Here is a 17018-nt window from a genome sequence, read left to right as displayed (position 1 = left end):
AAATACAATTAAAATTTATATCTAACATATCTTTTTACTAATTGTATCTATCATGTTAGACATTTTTAACAAAAACACAAGAATAATTTATTTTGGGACCCTGTTTACTCGGCCTTTCTGGAGTAAAGCATTTTACTTAAAATGTGATTTAGCTTTTTCTTTGGCTGTAGGAATAATATTCTCTGTAGGTTTTAGATTAGTTTTGCATTAACAAATGTAAATAACACTAAAAGCATGACAAAATGGGAAAACTCATAACAACATACTGACTTTTAATAAGAATTTGAGTTACACAAATACAAAAAACTGAAGACAAACTAAAAATAAATCAGTGCAAACTTCAGTCTTTATGACACCTGACCTTTAAGAAATTGTACATCTAATTCAAAAGCTGGTTTATATTGTATGCCAAATGCTGTTGCATTATGATTATTATTATTATTAAATGATTAATATATCACTCACACATATAAACAAAGAAAAACTATTTATATAAAACATTTATAAACAAATCCATTTTTTAAAAAACCTCCTTGGAATAAAGTTCCTTCTGTACATTTATGTAGTCTGCAAATCCATTTAGTACAGTAATAGAACCGCACCATTTTCATTAAAGGCTAGACCTCACAGCCCTCCTGTTCAATGTTCTCCTCCGCAGCCACCGGTAGGACGAGGTGAGAAATCCTGCTCCACAGTCCACTCAGTTTGTCCACATCCATTTGATTAAACTTAGCAGATTTTTCTGAGGTAATAAACTTCTGTTTCACATGGTCGAGCACCATCTCCTCCACTTGGCTCAAACTAACCGATGGGTCTATTTCATCCACCGAAAGCTTCACAGTAAACACCAGGAAAACGTTTTTGTAAGCTGCATTCTCATGGTCACAATACCGATAGAATATGAGAGTAGATCCAGGCGGGAGCTCCTCAAAATTGTGCACAACAGCTGCAGGTTTATCACCTTCAAAGGCTTTTTTCAATGCTTCATCAATCTCCAGCTTGACCTGATCACTGTCCAGGGTGCTTTTGGAGTTCCCGTTGATTTCTAAGATCGAAGCGTTATGGAAAGCAGAGAACACTGTGGCCAAGCGTCGAGCAAGACAACCTAACGTCTTTTCAGCGCGAAGGCCAGCAGTCAGAATTACACTGACCGATTCAGTGGGTTTGACCGTCTGCAGGTGACCCTTCAGATGTTTCCCACTCCTGTTCCAGAACTCGGAACGCTGACTGGGAAAAACAGTCTGTAAACCCGCTAAGTCCGCTGCAAAATTCTTCAGTGTTTCAGAATGAACCACGTCAGTTTGAGACAAATGAGCACTAATAAACTTATGATAGATCAAATAGCCAGAAACCAGCATTCCAGTCAATATCAAAAGAAGTATGAGAACTCTGCAAATGGACCACATCCATCCTAGAAAAACAAGACATTCTGAATTAATGACACACAGTGCATGCCAAATAAATCTGTTTGTTAAAGGGGTCATGAAATGCAGTTTGTACATTTTTAATTTAGTTTCGTAAAGTTCTTTCAGGTGCGACATGGTGGCTCAGTGGTTAGCACTGACGCCTCACAGCAAGAAGGTCACTGGTTTGAGTCCCGACTGGTTCAGTTGGCATTTCTGTGTGGAGTTTGCATGTTCTCCTCGTGTTCACGTGGGTTTCCTCCGGGTGCTTCGGTTTCCCCCACAGTCCAAAGACATGTAGTATAGGTGAATTGATTAAACTAAATTGTCTGTAGTGTATGTGTGTAAATGAGTGTGTACGGATGTTTCCCAGTACTAGGTTGCAGCTGGAAGGAAATTCGCTGTGTAAAACATATGCTGGATAAGTTAGATATGTTCATTCCCCTGTGGCCCCTGATAAATAAAGAGACTAAGCCGAAGGATAATGAATGAAAGTTAATTCACTCGTTTTGTAAACAGTAAACAGTTTTTACAGCGATGCAGTAGGTAGTGCTGTCGCCTCACAGCAAGAAGGTCGCTGGTTCGAGCCTCTGCTGGGTCAGTTGGCATTTTTGTGTGTAGTTTGCATGTTCTCCCTTGGCGTGGGTTTCCTCCGGGTGCTCCGGTTTCCCCCACAGTCCAAAGACATGCGGTACAGGTGAATTGGGAAGGCTAAATTGTCCATAGTGTACGAATGTGAATGAGTGTGTGTGTGGATGTTTCCCAGAGATGGGTTGTGGCTGGAAGGGCATCCGCTGCGTAAAACATATGCTGGATAAATTGGCGGTTTATTCCACTGTGGCGACCCCTGATTAATAAAGGGACTAAGCCGACAAGAAAATGAATGAATGAATGAATAAACAGTTTTTACAATGTGACCATGATTTCATAAAATGAGGGAATTAATTGGATGCGCACATTTACTTAAGACAAGAGAATGAATGCGGTATGTGTTCGGGATGTTAGGAGTGGAGGACAAAGGATGGAATAAAAAAACACAACTGTCGACTACTTATTTTTTATATGTACAAGGTGATGTATCTGCAAAATAGTCCAATAAATATACATACAAAACAAGGAAATTAATATATAAAATCTGCTAATGTATTAGTCATAGGCAGGGCCAGACCGAATCTGCGGATATTTTTTGCTATTTCTGTGCAGAATTTTGTTCAAAATCTGCAGATTTATGCAGAATTATTTTGGGAGTATTGTGATTAAAAATGAAATAAAATATAAAATGAAAATACCTTTTTTTACTTTATTTAATTTTTACAACGCAAATCCAATTAGACCAACTTATTTGGTAAACAAAGCAAATCTCTCATATAATACAGCTACTAAAAGACAAATAAATCTACTAAATAAATCATATAAACATTTTCATATTATTCAATAATGTTACAAAAATTAATTTAAAATCTGAATAAATATGAATTTGCACAAGTAAATAAACAGCCTACATGATGGGCTTAAAATCTGTGGAAATCTGCGGATTTCTGTAAGCCCAGATTCTGTGTGGGCCTAGTCATAGAGAAAAAAAGAATTTTTTGTGGTGACATTATAGATTTTTTTTGTTTTGGTTTTTGTCATCTGTAGGCGTTTGTAAAAAATTGTGATCATTTTAAATAATTTTTCAATTTCTGCAACAAATTTGAATTGGAAGGGACATTACCTTCTTACAAAAATGCAAGTAAATGACCACTCCCAGCAAGTATTTTTTGGTTTTTAAAATATGTCTATTTAGTAGATGTCTATTTAACATCTAAACATAGCTGTCTTGACTAAAACAAGACTAAATTTGGGCTGTCAGTGAACATCTAATAGACATCTAAGAATAGGCCAAAACTAGACTAGTCAACAAATAAACATAAATGAATGACTAATAATAATAATACATTTTATTTAGTGCGCTTTTCTCAGACCCAAAGCGCTAACAGACTACACATATCTGTCTAATCTGTCTATTTGATGATCAGTGTAGTTTTGGGCTATTCTAAGATATCTATTAGATTTTCACTGACACCCCAAGTTTAGCCTTGTTTTAGCCAAGCTGTCTACATTTAGATGTCTAGCAGATGTCTATTAAACACAAACTTGTTTACTGGGCTACTGTGATTGGCTAACAGTATTCAGAACATGCATGTTGTGTTTTGACAATCAAGATATACCACATTGAGCCATGTTTGAGCCAGAGGAAAAAGCTCAAGCACAAAATAAAGCATCTGTTTCTGCTAGGTTCATTTTCATTCGATAGTTTTAAAAGTAATAAATTACATGGCGCATTTAAAAACATGTTGCAGAAGCTCATTTAGATATTCAATGAAAAAAGTCATTTTAAACAATTTTTGTGTTGCATATTGAACTCCCGACATCATTTCAGCTCAACTTATACATGATTTTAGTTAAAAAAAACTCAAACAATGATATGATATTTCTTAAAAGTGCTAATTGATGGTTTGATGTTTATTACAAGCATGCTGTAGGATTTTAAAATAAATGAAGTTATCTCAGAGGAGTTTGGCAATGATTTGTATTTCAATAAAAGAAAACATCAGCATGTTGAGAATAATTCAGCAGAAATTTGGTTGTGAAATGTCATTAGGAACTTGTTCATTAAAAGTAAACTTGTCATACAATTCTAATTCTGAAATCTTCTGAAAGTTTTTATAATTACTTTACACCCAATGACAGAACATTGAAGAGTTTTGCAAATTTATCCAACACCAGTCTCTTGTGATGGAAAGATATAATTGTTCAAAACACAACTTCTTGATTATTTAAAACTCATGTTAACAGTGGTGGACAATAAAGTCTTTATGTTTTACCTCATTTAAATCCAGCTGTGGTATATATATAGTATAGAAGTATAGAAAACACTGTCATTTTAAACTGGGAATTAGTTTTGAGATTAAAGTTTGAACAGCGTTTTTTTTTTTTGCATATTAAATATTAAGAAGATTTTGATTCTCCATTTCATGACCTCTGTAATTTAAGAAGAATGGGTAGAAGACTCAAAGGGTACCTCGAGTGGGAGAGACTGGACTTGGTTTTGAGAAGACTGGCTTCTTTTCTGAAACACAAAGTAAAAAAATTGTGAGTTACAAATTTTAAAATACTGACAATTGTTCTTAACTTATTGGAAACTTACCAAGTTATAATTTTTTAAGCAATATTTTTAAATGAAATGATATAAATCATGAGAAAGTGAGTGACAAAATATTTCACCTGTGGTTTTGTGATGTGCTGTTTGATTTGTGGAGGGAGGAGTAAGCAATTGAGATCTGTTCCAGTTTCCAAAAGGAAGAGCATCTATAATAAACGGATTAAAAATTGCTTTAGAAACTTCAATAGCTCAAACAGTAAAAGAAAATTTCACATCTACAGCAAGAATCTTTTACCATTGACCGCTACAGGATTCTGATTAGTCATTCTACTTCTGGTTATCCTGATAACTGAGGGAGCTGCAATGAAGTCAACATGAATTTGTGTTTTGCATTATTTAAAAAATTAAAGGTATTTTTCAGTAATGATAACAAACCTTGAGAAGTCGTTTCTGATCTTATATTTACTGTTTTGGATCTCTTGTGTGTCTCTTGGTCAGTTTTTTCACGAATGGACCTTTGTCTCACTGCCGGAAACCTTTCTTCTGTCCCAGACAGGGTGGAGAAAGCCACAAAAGAACTTTAATATTACCCTTTTAACATTATTTGAGACAGAATTTAGCTTTTTAACAAACCTTGAGATGTTGTAATGGATCTGTTTGGAATGCTGTGTTTGTGTTTATCATAGTCCACATAATTTTCATGAATGGACCTTCGTCTCTCCAGTACAACCCCACTTTGCAGATTTTCTCTCCATACTTGGACAGGACACACTGCTTCTCTCATAGATGTGGCTGAGCAATCCACAGAACAGCTTACCAAAATTACCCATTCATTTTTATTTAATAATATGGCATAAATCGTATGCTTCTTACCATGAAAGTGTGTCTTGGTCTCATTGTCCTGCTCAGCATCTTCATCTTCATCCATTTCTTGATCTTGATCGTCACTCTCATCCATCTCCACATCAGTGTTGTTAAATCCATCACCTTTCTCATTTACATCTCCTGTACTTTCATCATTTTTAAGCTTTTGTCTCTTATTTCGGGATTCTGTGTAGGTTTAATGAAAATGAGTACAAACAGTAGCACAACAAATATGCCTTATCTGAAAATCAATGTGTAACACAAAATTTCTTTAAATTAAATTTCATATACCATCATTATTCCCATTCTCAAGGCTTTTAGACTCCTTGGATCCATTGACCACCGTGGATTCCCCATCATCTTTCAAAGGGTCCCGGCGTCTTTTTAGCCGGGGCCGATGGTCAGCAACATTTGAACCTATGAGAGAAGATAAACTTAACAACAGGAACTAATATTTGTGCTTTAGAATCAGCAGAAACAGGCGCAATATATTATAATGATCTAGATTAAAGAGCGGCACGGTGGTGCAGTGGGTAGCGCTGTCGCCTCACAGCAAGAAGGTTGCTGGTTCGAGCCCCGGCTGGGTTAGTTGGCGTTTTTGTGTGGAATTTGCATGTTCTTTCCGTGTTTGCGTGGGTTTCCTCCACAAGTGCAAAGACATGTGCTGTGGGTGAATTGGGTAAGCTGTCTATAGTGCATGAATGAGAGTGTGTGGGTGTTTCCCAGTGATAGGTTGAAACCGGAAGGGCATGCGCTGTGTAAAACATATGCTGAAAAGTTGGCGGTTCATTCCGCTGTGGCGACCCCAGATCAATAAATGGACGAAAAGAAAATGAATGAATGAATGAATGAACCTACATTAAGTACATAGACATTAATAACTTACTGTCCATTTTAAAATTTAATAATAATGCTTTTTAATGTTTTGTTTTGTAAATGTTACAATATGTATAGCTTAAACAACGATTGACATTGACAACAAATAAAAAAGAAAATGAAAGTGTTAAATTAACGTTGGCTGTTTAGCTCATGCTTAGACTAAGTTATCCTATCTATATTCTAGATAGTGAATACTCCAGATGAGTAACGTTATATCCATCTTGTTATTGTTTTTCTATAAAAACGTTACTTAGTAAGCGAATAACGTTAGCTTATCTGCTAGCGACAGTTAAAAGTAGCATGCGAGGTTTATGAGGATCAACATAATTATAATAAAGATCAAATAAAGGCAAAAAGAACGTACAAAGACATATTTCGTGATTTTTGTTTTATTTTTGACGGGTAACGTTAAGCCCAGAATGTAAACACAAACATTAACTAAGTCATTTGGGTTGAGTTTTACACTAAGCATCGACAGTTTCCTTACACATTACTATTATTTTTAATAGGAAAGGAAATATAACAGTTTTTCCCTTTTCTATTACTGATTCGCTAACGTTACATCCGCTAGAGATGATACGTATTGCATGTCAACCGCTTTCGGTTTTTAATGCACGTTAAGCGGTGTAGAAATTCAAACCTGTCTTCGATGCCTGTCTTGTGCTTCTTCTCCTTATTTTAACTCCATCTTCTTTGGAATCACCGGAGTCCATTTCTGTAATATCACACTACTTCTCAACAAACTTCTTAGTTTTGCTCTGCAGTTGAACCCGGAAAACGGAACATCAACGACGGTCTTCGTCGGAGCGACATCGTTGGAGCACAACTCTCCCGGAAATAGTTCATAATAGCTGTCAGTTTCACTTCTGTAAATACGTTGCTACCTTATCAAGCGTTCATCCGTCTGCAGTGTTTCCTGATTTTCCATTTGAATCACGTAAACAAAAAAAAATCCGAATAGTCATTTATTAAGGCACATTAACTCTGTCTAAAGCAGGAAAAGCTAGGCATCAGATATCTATTCGTTCATCCGTTTCATATACAGATTAAAAATAACTTTAAAACATAATTTAAACAATAACACATGTACAAGGAAATATAGTTCAGCTATACAAATGGGAAAACTTCATTAAAGCCTTCTATTTAAACTAATTTATAATTAAACTGAAGTGTTTTTCAGTGAGGCGCATCATCCACAGAGTTACCAGATAACAATAAACCTTCATTTAGGACTCATGCTTAAGTCTTGAGTCTCTGCTAAAAATATAAATCTGGCTGATTTTAGAAAGGTTTATCACAGGCTCCACAGCCCTGTTGCTCAATTCTCATCTTCTGCGACCACCGGCAAGATGAGATGTGAAATTCTGCCCCACAGTCCACTCAGTTTGTCCACGTCCATTTGATTAAACACCGCTGACTTGTCAGAGGAGACAAACTTCTGTTTTACATGATCTTGAACCATTTCCTCGATTCTTCCAAGATTGATATTGGATGGCACTTCCGCTTCTGCATCGAGCATTACAGTAAAAGCCAGGAAGACGTTTTTATAAGCAGCATTTTCATGGTCACAGTAGCGGTAGAAGATGAGTGTGGATCCAGGAGGAAGCTCCTCGAAACGGTGGATAACTGCAGCAAACTTTTCACTCTCAAACGCTTTAGTTAACTCACTGTCAATGTCCAGCTTGACCTGATCACTGTCTAATGATGTTTTGGCTTTTCCATCAATGCTTAAAAATGTAGAGTTTCGTGTAGTGGAAAAAGCTTGGGCTAAACACTGAGCCAGACAACCAAGTGTCTTTTCGGCCCTACGGCCAGAGGTCAGAATAAGGCTGACGGGTTCAGTGGGATGCTCAGTCTTTAGGTGGCGTCTGATGTGTATAAGACTTCTCTTCCAGAGCTCTGGACGCTGGCTAGGGAAACTGGCCTGAAGTTTTTCCATTTCCTGACTGAACACTTCCACCATATCAAGCTGTTTTGGTATTTTGTTTGGAGTCTGGCCAGAACAGTGCAGATAATAACCACAAACCACAGATAAAAGGACGACAAGGATTCCAATCACAGATGTCAGATCTGTAAAAAGGGAAGATATTAAATTACTGTTTCTGCAAAGTCATTCAATTCAGTCATTGTAACTCTATGGAAAGAAAGAACAACTCACTAGTATCCGTTCCTTCTCTAATCTGTTGTGGTCTTTGTTGTGGAAGTCCAGAATAGGGGGGGTGTTGAGGTAATTCTGGTGTATAAAACACAGGCAGGTTTTAAATGAATGTAAGAATGCTCCTTTTAAACTTAAATTTTACTTTTAAATTAGGAATTTTATGGAAGTTAGTTTATTTGTATTACTATTACTACTACTACTGTTATTATTATCGTTATTATTATTGATTTCATCCTGCAAACGTAGAAAGCAATCAAATTCAATGATCTGCCTTACTATTCTTATAGAAAATACCTTCTTCTTTAAACTCAGGCTCACGGTCACTTCCTTCATCTTCTGTTTTCAGAGTCTTAGCTTTAGAGTAAGGCTGGTTTTTGATGTGAGAGCCACTGGAAATCGGTTTTGTTTTCTCTGTGTGTCAGACAAGGAAGAAAATATAAAGTGTTTTGTGCAATAAAAACACCTCGAAGCATTAAAACAACCATAATCCAAAAAGATATCATAAACGTGACACCCATAATGCACTTTTGAGATTGAGATCTGCCTCTCATTGGTCATGGGCATGAAAATATAAAAATGACACATTTATGTCATCCAGAAGGACAAATATTAGCATATAAAAGTTATTTAGTTAAATTCACATTGTCTATATTATTGCAAAGAATAATCACTAGACAAACTGTAAACGTAGAAGAGTAGTGATAGTTGATCATTGCATTCAGTTATTCATTATGCATTCTCTGTAACTCATCAACAATGTGATGTGCTACTACTAGAGAAAACCCACCGATCTGATCTTGCTCGTTTTGTTGAAATCCAGAAGAGCAGGTTTGTTGTGTTGGCATCAAATCTACAAAACAAACAACAGCTTTTACAGCTATAAATGAAACAACACTTCTAATTGGAACTGATCTCATCTAGAAATTAAATTCTGATATGCACAAAGAAGTTTTAATGGCATACTGTAGGTAAAATAGATTTATCTCTGCAACAAATTCAAAATAAACAACTAATAATGCACAAAATAACAAGTAATCCTTGACCTCTGACTCCTTGCATTTTTTGATTTCCTGTTTCAGGATCATTATAACAAGAATTAATTCTGTTTGAATAAGAAAAGTATGGTCACAACCTCTTACAAACCAGACCTACCATCTTTTTCTTTATGCACATTTTCAGTATCCCCAGATAGGCCATCATCTGTGAAATGTACAACAAACTTCAGATTTCAAACCCAATTGTTTATAGATGACAACACATAAGAAAAGCAGGAAAAATACAAAATACCTCCTTTTTTCTCCACAAGATTACAGTCCTTCCCTCTGTCCACCACCGTATTCCCAGACTGATCACCCCTGGAATTCTCAAATTGAGCCCCCGCTGACTGTAAATCTGCAATATTCAAACTGAATGACTTCTTCTGCCACATGTATCATAACAGAGTATATACAGGAATCAGAGAGTGAAATTCAATACCTTTTAAGACCTTTTTTTAAGACTCTTTCCGTACATTTTAAGACCTTATAACCACTTTAGGTAGAAACACTGGCGAGATTTTAACTTACAATATATTTACTAAATATTAATGTAAGAAACTAATTCAAAACTAAAACATTATTTATATACTGAATACAAATCCATTAAATCTAGCTTATTCAGCAGGTTGGCGCCTATAAAGCTGCAGAAATAATGGTGTTGCCTTGATTACTGCAGTAAACAAAGCAGCATGATGTCAAATCTAGCAGGATTTCGTTGATTTCATAAACTACACAACATCTTGATATTCGCAGATTTCATTCAGGAAAACTTTAGCATACATCCATACATCGTATGATTAAAATGATATAAAATGTAATACCTTGCAAAAAGCACTGAAGACTTTTTAATACTTTTTAAGGGTCTTAAATTTCTCATGCCTCACTTATGAATGTACAAAACAAACTTCAGGAATGTAGAAAGAAAACTACATAAATCTCTAATCTGCAGGCATTAAATACTGCAGGATAAAAATGCTACTTTTAGCTCAACAATTCAACATATTGTACAAAACATGTTTGCAAACTAGAACTACCTTTGACTTGAGTATCCTGGTGTGTGTTGTCTGTGCGGGTCTCTGTCTCATCATCTTTGCCTCTTGTTTCAGCCTCTTTGTTCTTTGGAAAAGACGCATTGTTGATGTCTGAAAGAGAGTGTTAAGCTCATATCTTTACTATAAATTTAAAAACTGAATGTAAACCAATAAAATCACACAAAATTAAAGTAATCCCTTTCACATGTTATGACAAGCTTAACTTCAGTTTAAATAAAATATCTATTTTTTAAAAATCTAACAATGTTGTCTATATTACTGCAAAGAATAATCACTAGACAAACTGTAAACGTAGAAGAGTAGTGATAGATGATCATTGGAATACCTGTTTAATTTTTCCAACCCTATTCCAACCTATTCTAATAATTTGCCTCATTATACGAAAGCATAGCTTCTTTTGGTATGGTGAAATTCTTTTTATCTGTTTTTTCTTAGATTTTGGACAAAAATGTAAAAGATATAACTAAAAAAAACAAACAGACATACCATCATTGGACATACCATCATCTACTTTAACTTGTCGAGAATCACCAGATGAACCAACACCTGTATAAATAAAAGTAGAAGAGCATGTTTAGATTTTTTGTTGAGAGTTGCTGTTAAATCTCACTACTTTCTGACTCTAAACCTGATTCCGATTGCTTATAAATGGCAGTAAATGCAAAAATCTATCTTATTCTTAAAGTAAACAACCCTCTTACCAGATTCACTGAGGCTCTTTTCGTTCACTCGTTTCCCAGTTTCAGTCTCAGGAGCACTGGGAATCAGTTTTGTTGTCTCTGTGTGTCAGACAATAAAATGAATAATATGCTGCGTGCATCAATCAAGCATAAATGGCACTATAAAGCAAAATTATCAAAACAATACAAGTTTATGTCATCCAGCATGACAAACAAAACAAGCCAAATATCACTCTACAGGAGAATATTGAATACTGCAAAAAAAAAAAAAAAACATTAGAGACATTATTGATGATGATGAGAATAGCTATTAAATCGTTTTTTTCCCTCTAACCCAATTCCAACCTCATAACTCAACTTCACAATCTACCTTATTCAAAGAAAGCTGAATAAATTAATAAACAAGAATACTATAATTGACTTTATTCTAAGAGAAAATATCTTCTTTAGGACAAGTGACATTTATTTCTCTAGAATCAGCAGATGAACCAACACCTGTAAAGATAACAGTAAAAGAGTAGGTTTAGCTACTTTGTTAAGAGCTGCTGTTGAATCTCACTACTTTCTGTCCCTAACCTGATTCCACTGTTTGTACATAACAGCAACTGCAATGATCTGCCTTATTCTTAGAGGAAAACCCTTCCTCTCTCTTACCAGATTTACTGTCGTGCACATATGGGTTTACAGTCAAACCAAAACTTATTAAGACACCAGACTTGGTGCAGCACAGTCTTGTTGATTTGTGTATGTGAAGAAAGCAAAAAAGAAAAGAAAGGAAAACTGTGACAAAATGTGCCCTGGAATTGGTCATAAATTGGATTAAAAAAACTAAAGGAAGTGAAGAAGCTGCTGCAATGAGCCTGGGAAAATATTAAAATTCAGGTTTGCATGAACCTGGCTGACAGAAGCCCAGGACACTAGTACAGGATAAATTGATAGTTGTGTAACTATCGTCATACAAACAGTAGTGTGAATCATTTTATGTTGATTACAACGCATTCTATATTGTACCTTTCGATCAATGTTATCTGACATTATCAAGATGAATTAGAGGGCACACTTTAACTCTGAGTTCTTGTCCTATTTTAGTTCTGTTTTCTAAACCATAGTGCACACACTGTGATAACGTGAGAAAAACTAAAGGTGTGTGAACGAATTTTGGTTTAAGTGAATACTTCACACTTAATTTCTCTACACTCTTGTTCAGAGATCACTATAACTTCGAGCTCACATCATCCATTTTCTTCAAATATTTTTGTTTGATGACAAAAAGATGGCATATATTTAACATTTTATGCATTCTCTTTAACTCATCAACAATGTGATGTGCTACTACTAGAGAAAACCCACCGATCTGATCTTGCTCGTTTTGTTGAAACTCAGAAGAGCAGGTTTGTTGTGTTGGCATCAAATCTACAAAACAAACAGCAGCTTTTACAGCTATAAATGAAACAACACTTCTAATTGGAACTGATCTCATCTAGAAATTAAATTCTGATATGCACAAAGAAGTTTTAATGGCATACTGTAGGTAAAATAGATTTATCTCTGCAACAAATTTAAAATAAACAACTAACAATGCACAAACTAACAAGTAATCCTTGACCTCTGACTCCTTGCATTTTTTGATTTCCTGTTTCAGGATCATTATAACAAGAATTAATTCTGTTTGAATAAGAAAAGTATGGTCACAACCTCTTACAAACCAGACCTACCATCTTTTTCTTTCTGCACATTTTCAGTATCCCCAGATAGGCCATCATCTGTAAAATGTACAACAAACTTCAAACCCAATTGTTTATAGATGACAACACATAAGAAAAGCAGGAAAAATACAAAATACCTCCTTTTTTCTCCACAAGATTACAGTCCTTCTCTCTGTCCACCACCGTATTCCCAGACTGATCACCAATGGAATTCTCAAATTGAGCCCCCGCTGACTGTAAATCTGCAATATTCAAACTGAATGACTTCTTCTGCCACATGTATCATAACAGAGTATATACAGGAATCAGAGAGTGAAATTCAATACCTTTTAAGACCTTTTTTAAGACTCTTTCCGTACATTTTAAGACCTTATAACCACTTTAGGTAGAAACACTGGCGAGATTTTAACTTACAATATATTTACTAAATATTAATGTAAGAAACTAATTCAAAACTAAAACATTATTAATATACTGAATACAAATCCATTAAATCTAGCTTATTCTGCAGGTTGGCGCCTATAAAGCTGCAGAAATAATGGTGTTGCCTTGATAACTGCAGTAAACAAAGCAGCATGATGTCAAATCTAGCAGGATTTCGTTGATTTCATAAACTACACAACATCTTGATATTCGCAGATTTAATTCAGGAAAACTTTAGCATACATCCATACATCGTATGATTAAAATGATATAAAATGTAATACCTTGCAAAAAGCACTGAAGACTTTTTAATACTTTTTAAGGGTCTTAAATTTCTCATGCCTCACTTATGAATGTACAAAACAAACTTCAGGACTGTAGAAAGAAAACTACATAAATCTCTAATCTGCAGGCATTAAATAATGCAGGATAAAAATGCTACTTTTATCTCAACAATTCAACATATTGTACAAAACATGTTTGCAAACTAGAACTACCTTTGACTTGAGTATCCTGGTGTGTGTTGTCTGTGCGGGTCTCTGTCTCATCATCTTTGCCTCTTGTTTCAGCCTCTTTGTTCTTTGGAAAAGACGCATTGTTGATGTCTGAAAGAGAGTGTTAAGCTCATATCTTTACTATAAATTTAAAATCTGATTGTAAACCAATAAAATCACACAAAATTAAAGTAATCCCTTTCACATGTTATGACATGCTTTACTTCAGTTTAAATAAAATATATATATTTTTAAAAATGTAACAATGTTGTCTATATTACTGCAAAGAATAATCACTAGACAAACTGTAAACGTAGAAGAGTAGTGATAGTTGATCATTGGAATACCCGTTTAATTTTTCCAACCCTATTCCAATAATTTGCCTCATTATACGAAAACATAGCTTCTTTTGGTATGGTGAAATTCTTTTTATCTGTTTTTTCTTAGATTTTGGACAAAAATGTAAAAGATATAACTAAAAAAAACAAACAGACATACCATCATTAGACATACATACCAACATCTACTTTAACTTGTTGAGAATCATCAGATGAACCAACACCTGTATAAATAAAAGTAGAAGAGCATGTTTAGATTTTTTACTTCACACTTAAATTCCCTACACTCTTGTTCAGAGATCACTATAACTTCGAGCTCACATCATCCATTTTCTTCAAATATTTTTGTTAGATGACAAAAAGATGGGATATATTGACAACACATAAGAAAAGCAGGAAAAATACAAAATACCTCCTTTTTTCTCCACAAGATTACAGTCCTTCTCTCTGTCCACCACCGTATTCCCAGACTGATCACCCATGGAATTCTCAAATTGAGCCCCCGCTGACTGTAAATCTGCAATTTTCAAACTGAATGACTTCTTCTGCCACATGTATCATAACAGAGTATATACAGGAATCAGAGAGTGAAATTCAATACCTTTTAAGACCTTTTTTAAGACTCTTTCCATACATTTTAAGACCTTATAACCACTTTAGGTAGAAACACTGGCGAGATTTTAACTTACAATATATTTACTAAATATTAATGTAAGAAACTAATCCAAAACTAAAACATTATTTATATACTGAATACAAATCCATTAAATCTAGCTTATTCAGCAGGTTGGTCAGTCAACAATTCAACATATTGTACAAAACATGTTTGCAAACTAGAACTACCTTTGACTTGAGTATCCTGGTGTGTGTTGTCTGTGCGGGTCTCTGTCTCATCATCTTTGCCTCTTGTTTCAGCCTCTTTGTTTTTTGGAAAAGACGCATTGTTGATGTCTGAAAGAGAGTGTTAAGCTCATATCTTATTTATATCATACTATAAATTTAAAAACTGAATGTAAACCAATAAAATCACACAAAATTAAAGTAATCCCTTTCACATGTTATGACAAGCTTTACTTCAGTTTAAATAAAATATATATTTTTTAAAAATCTAACAATGTTCTGTGACTTCTACAGTCTTCTCACTGTTTTAGCAGTCTTACCTGTGTTGTTGAGTGCTGTTAAATATATTATTCAATATATATATATATATATATATATATATATATATATATATATATATATATATATATATATATATATATATATATATATAGTATTTTTTAAATATACATTATACAAACTAACTACAGTGTTACTATAGTGTTATATAGCATTTCTATATATACACATTGTAGCATTAAAACAGACATTTCACTTGCATTTATAACTTTTTAATAAACTTTGCTCAAATAAAAAATATGGGTGAAATAATGTTGCATCCCTCAGCCTAATAGTTATATTTATGCACAAATTAAACAACATACTTATTCTGACTTGCACACATTATATTAAGTAAAAGAATTATTGATCAATCTACATTATGTTAAATTAAAACCATAAGTCTAACTGTATTATAAATGAATAAACACTTTTTGCTGGCAAATGGGTCAATTCTATTGGTTTAAAGGATAGAGACAAGGGTTAAAGTCATTTAATTAAAAGACTTTTAATGTCATGTCAAAATGAATCTTGTAAATCATTTTTAATCTTATTATTGTTTTAATAAATTTGTTCCATTTTTGTTATTTATAAATCCCCATATATTCATTTTGTTTGTTTGAACTAAGATTTAGAAATCCTTATGGCATTCTTTTTTGTCTTTTGATAAGTGAGAAAAGCTCATGAATGTAGCTGATATGAACCCTCTAAAAATCTTTTCCCTCTGCTCTTTGTGCCAGACAAGGACATTTTATATTGTGTCATGCACATCCCCATAAACCATTTTAATAAACATTATTTGATCTCATGAAGATCATAAAAACAAATACGACTTCACGCTGTACTTCGCATTTGAAAAAATAAGTTCAGGTTTTAAACAGGCCTATAAACAGACTTGAGCAAGCCTTCTACTGTTTTTTTCCTGCACATTGGTTTAGCTAGAAATCTACTCCTCAGTAAAGATTACACAGACATATCACATTTATTTCTCTATTCTGGCAGTTTTTTTTTGTTTGTTTGTTTGTTTGTTTTTTTTTTTTGGGGGGGGGGGGGGTTGTTTTGCAAAAGGATTTATTGATAGATCTTTCACCTAGCTATGAAACATTAATGTTTTTTTCTTCTTCTGACAGTACTGACTAATTAAGGACGATAAAAGTGACACAAAAATTCCAGCTTTAAAACCATGAATAGCAGTAAGTCACCAAAATGAAACAATAATGTACAATAACATTCATAATTTTGCTTAGCTGTAGAACTGTAGTTTTTTATACACAAATTATTATGTTAAGTTACTTACCGCTGCTGTCGCTTTCGCTTTCGCTTTTCTTATTTGTTGGACTAATACTCGCCATCGTTGTAGCAGGACACTTGTGATAGACCTGAATGTTGAAACAGCACATTAACCAAGGCTGTAACTACAAATGACCCACAGAAACGAAACTACAGTCCAGTTAAGAAGCATAAACATACAACCTGGAATAACGTTACTGAAGAAAATAACAGTTGAGAAAAAATTGACACGTAAAAAAACACACTGACAGCCGTCCTTCTTGTCTGATAAACCAACTAACCGATTATATTGCAGTCGCCGTTTATTAGATAGTATTTCGGATTTTGCCCTACCAGACAACTCACTCTTCCTCATGCAACACAACGGCGCATTATTCTTCCGGGTTTGGCT

General features: G+C 34.3%; 2 protein-coding genes across 3 annotated transcripts; both read right to left on the bottom strand.

Annotated features, from left to right (window-relative positions):
• Window positions 1-255: 255 nt before the first annotated feature.
• si:dkeyp-82a1.6 (torsin-1A-interacting protein 2) lies at window positions 256-7013 on the bottom strand. Of its 2 annotated transcripts, none has more exons than XM_056463741.1 (9): window positions 6932-7013; window positions 5704-5829; window positions 5422-5598; window positions 5182-5340; window positions 4984-5091; window positions 4844-4906; window positions 4671-4754; window positions 4468-4515; window positions 256-1411 (listed from the first exon to the last, which is right to left on the bottom strand). In XM_056463741.1, exons 1-9 carry the CDS (start codon window positions 7002-7004, stop codon window positions 618-620), a joined length of 1632 nt encoding a protein of 543 aa, XP_056319716.1. In that variant the 5' UTR covers window positions 7005-7013; the 3' UTR covers window positions 256-617. The 2 variants fall into 2 exon arrangements, with proteins under 2 accessions (XP_056319716.1, XP_056319717.1); XM_056463742.1 differs by having other exon boundaries at window positions 4984-5088.
• On the bottom strand, window positions 6665-16991 carry zgc:112962 (uncharacterized protein LOC548348 homolog). Its single transcript, XM_056463743.1, is given in 15 exon segments — window positions 6665-7620; window positions 7622-8361; window positions 8450-8524; window positions 8744-8860; window positions 11040-11084; window positions 11240-11317; window positions 12569-12631; window positions 12934-12981; window positions 13062-13166; window positions 13845-13952; window positions 14359-14403; window positions 14592-14696; window positions 15023-15130; window positions 16635-16716; window positions 16811-16991. Coding segments are annotated over 14 exon segments (1740 nt in total). The 5' UTR covers window positions 16690-16716; window positions 16811-16991; the 3' UTR covers window positions 6665-7572.
• Window positions 16992-17018: the final 27 nt, after the last annotated feature.

Source organism: Danio aesculapii, chromosome 8 (assembly GCF_903798145.1).
Source record: "Danio aesculapii chromosome 8, fDanAes4.1, whole genome shotgun sequence".
NCBI lineage: Eukaryota > Metazoa > Chordata > Actinopteri > Cypriniformes > Danionidae > Danio > Danio aesculapii.
Note: the sequence above shows the minus strand (reverse complement) of the source record. Positions and strands in the feature narration are given on the sequence as shown.

Bases quoted from the DNA above. Each gene is read 5' to 3' on its own strand.
- si:dkeyp-82a1.6 (XM_056463741.1), bottom strand. From the start codon at position 7,004: ATGGACTCCGGTGATTCCAAAGAAGATGGAGTTAAAATAAGGAGAAGA. The intron at 5,599-5,703 runs GTATATGAAATT...AAACCTACACAG, and splicing joins TGAGAATGGGAATAATGATG to AATCCCGAAATAAGAGACAA. The intron at 5,341-5,421 runs GTAAGAAGCATA...TGGATTGCTCAG, and splicing joins GACCAAGACACACTTTCATG to CCACATCTATGAGAGAAGCA.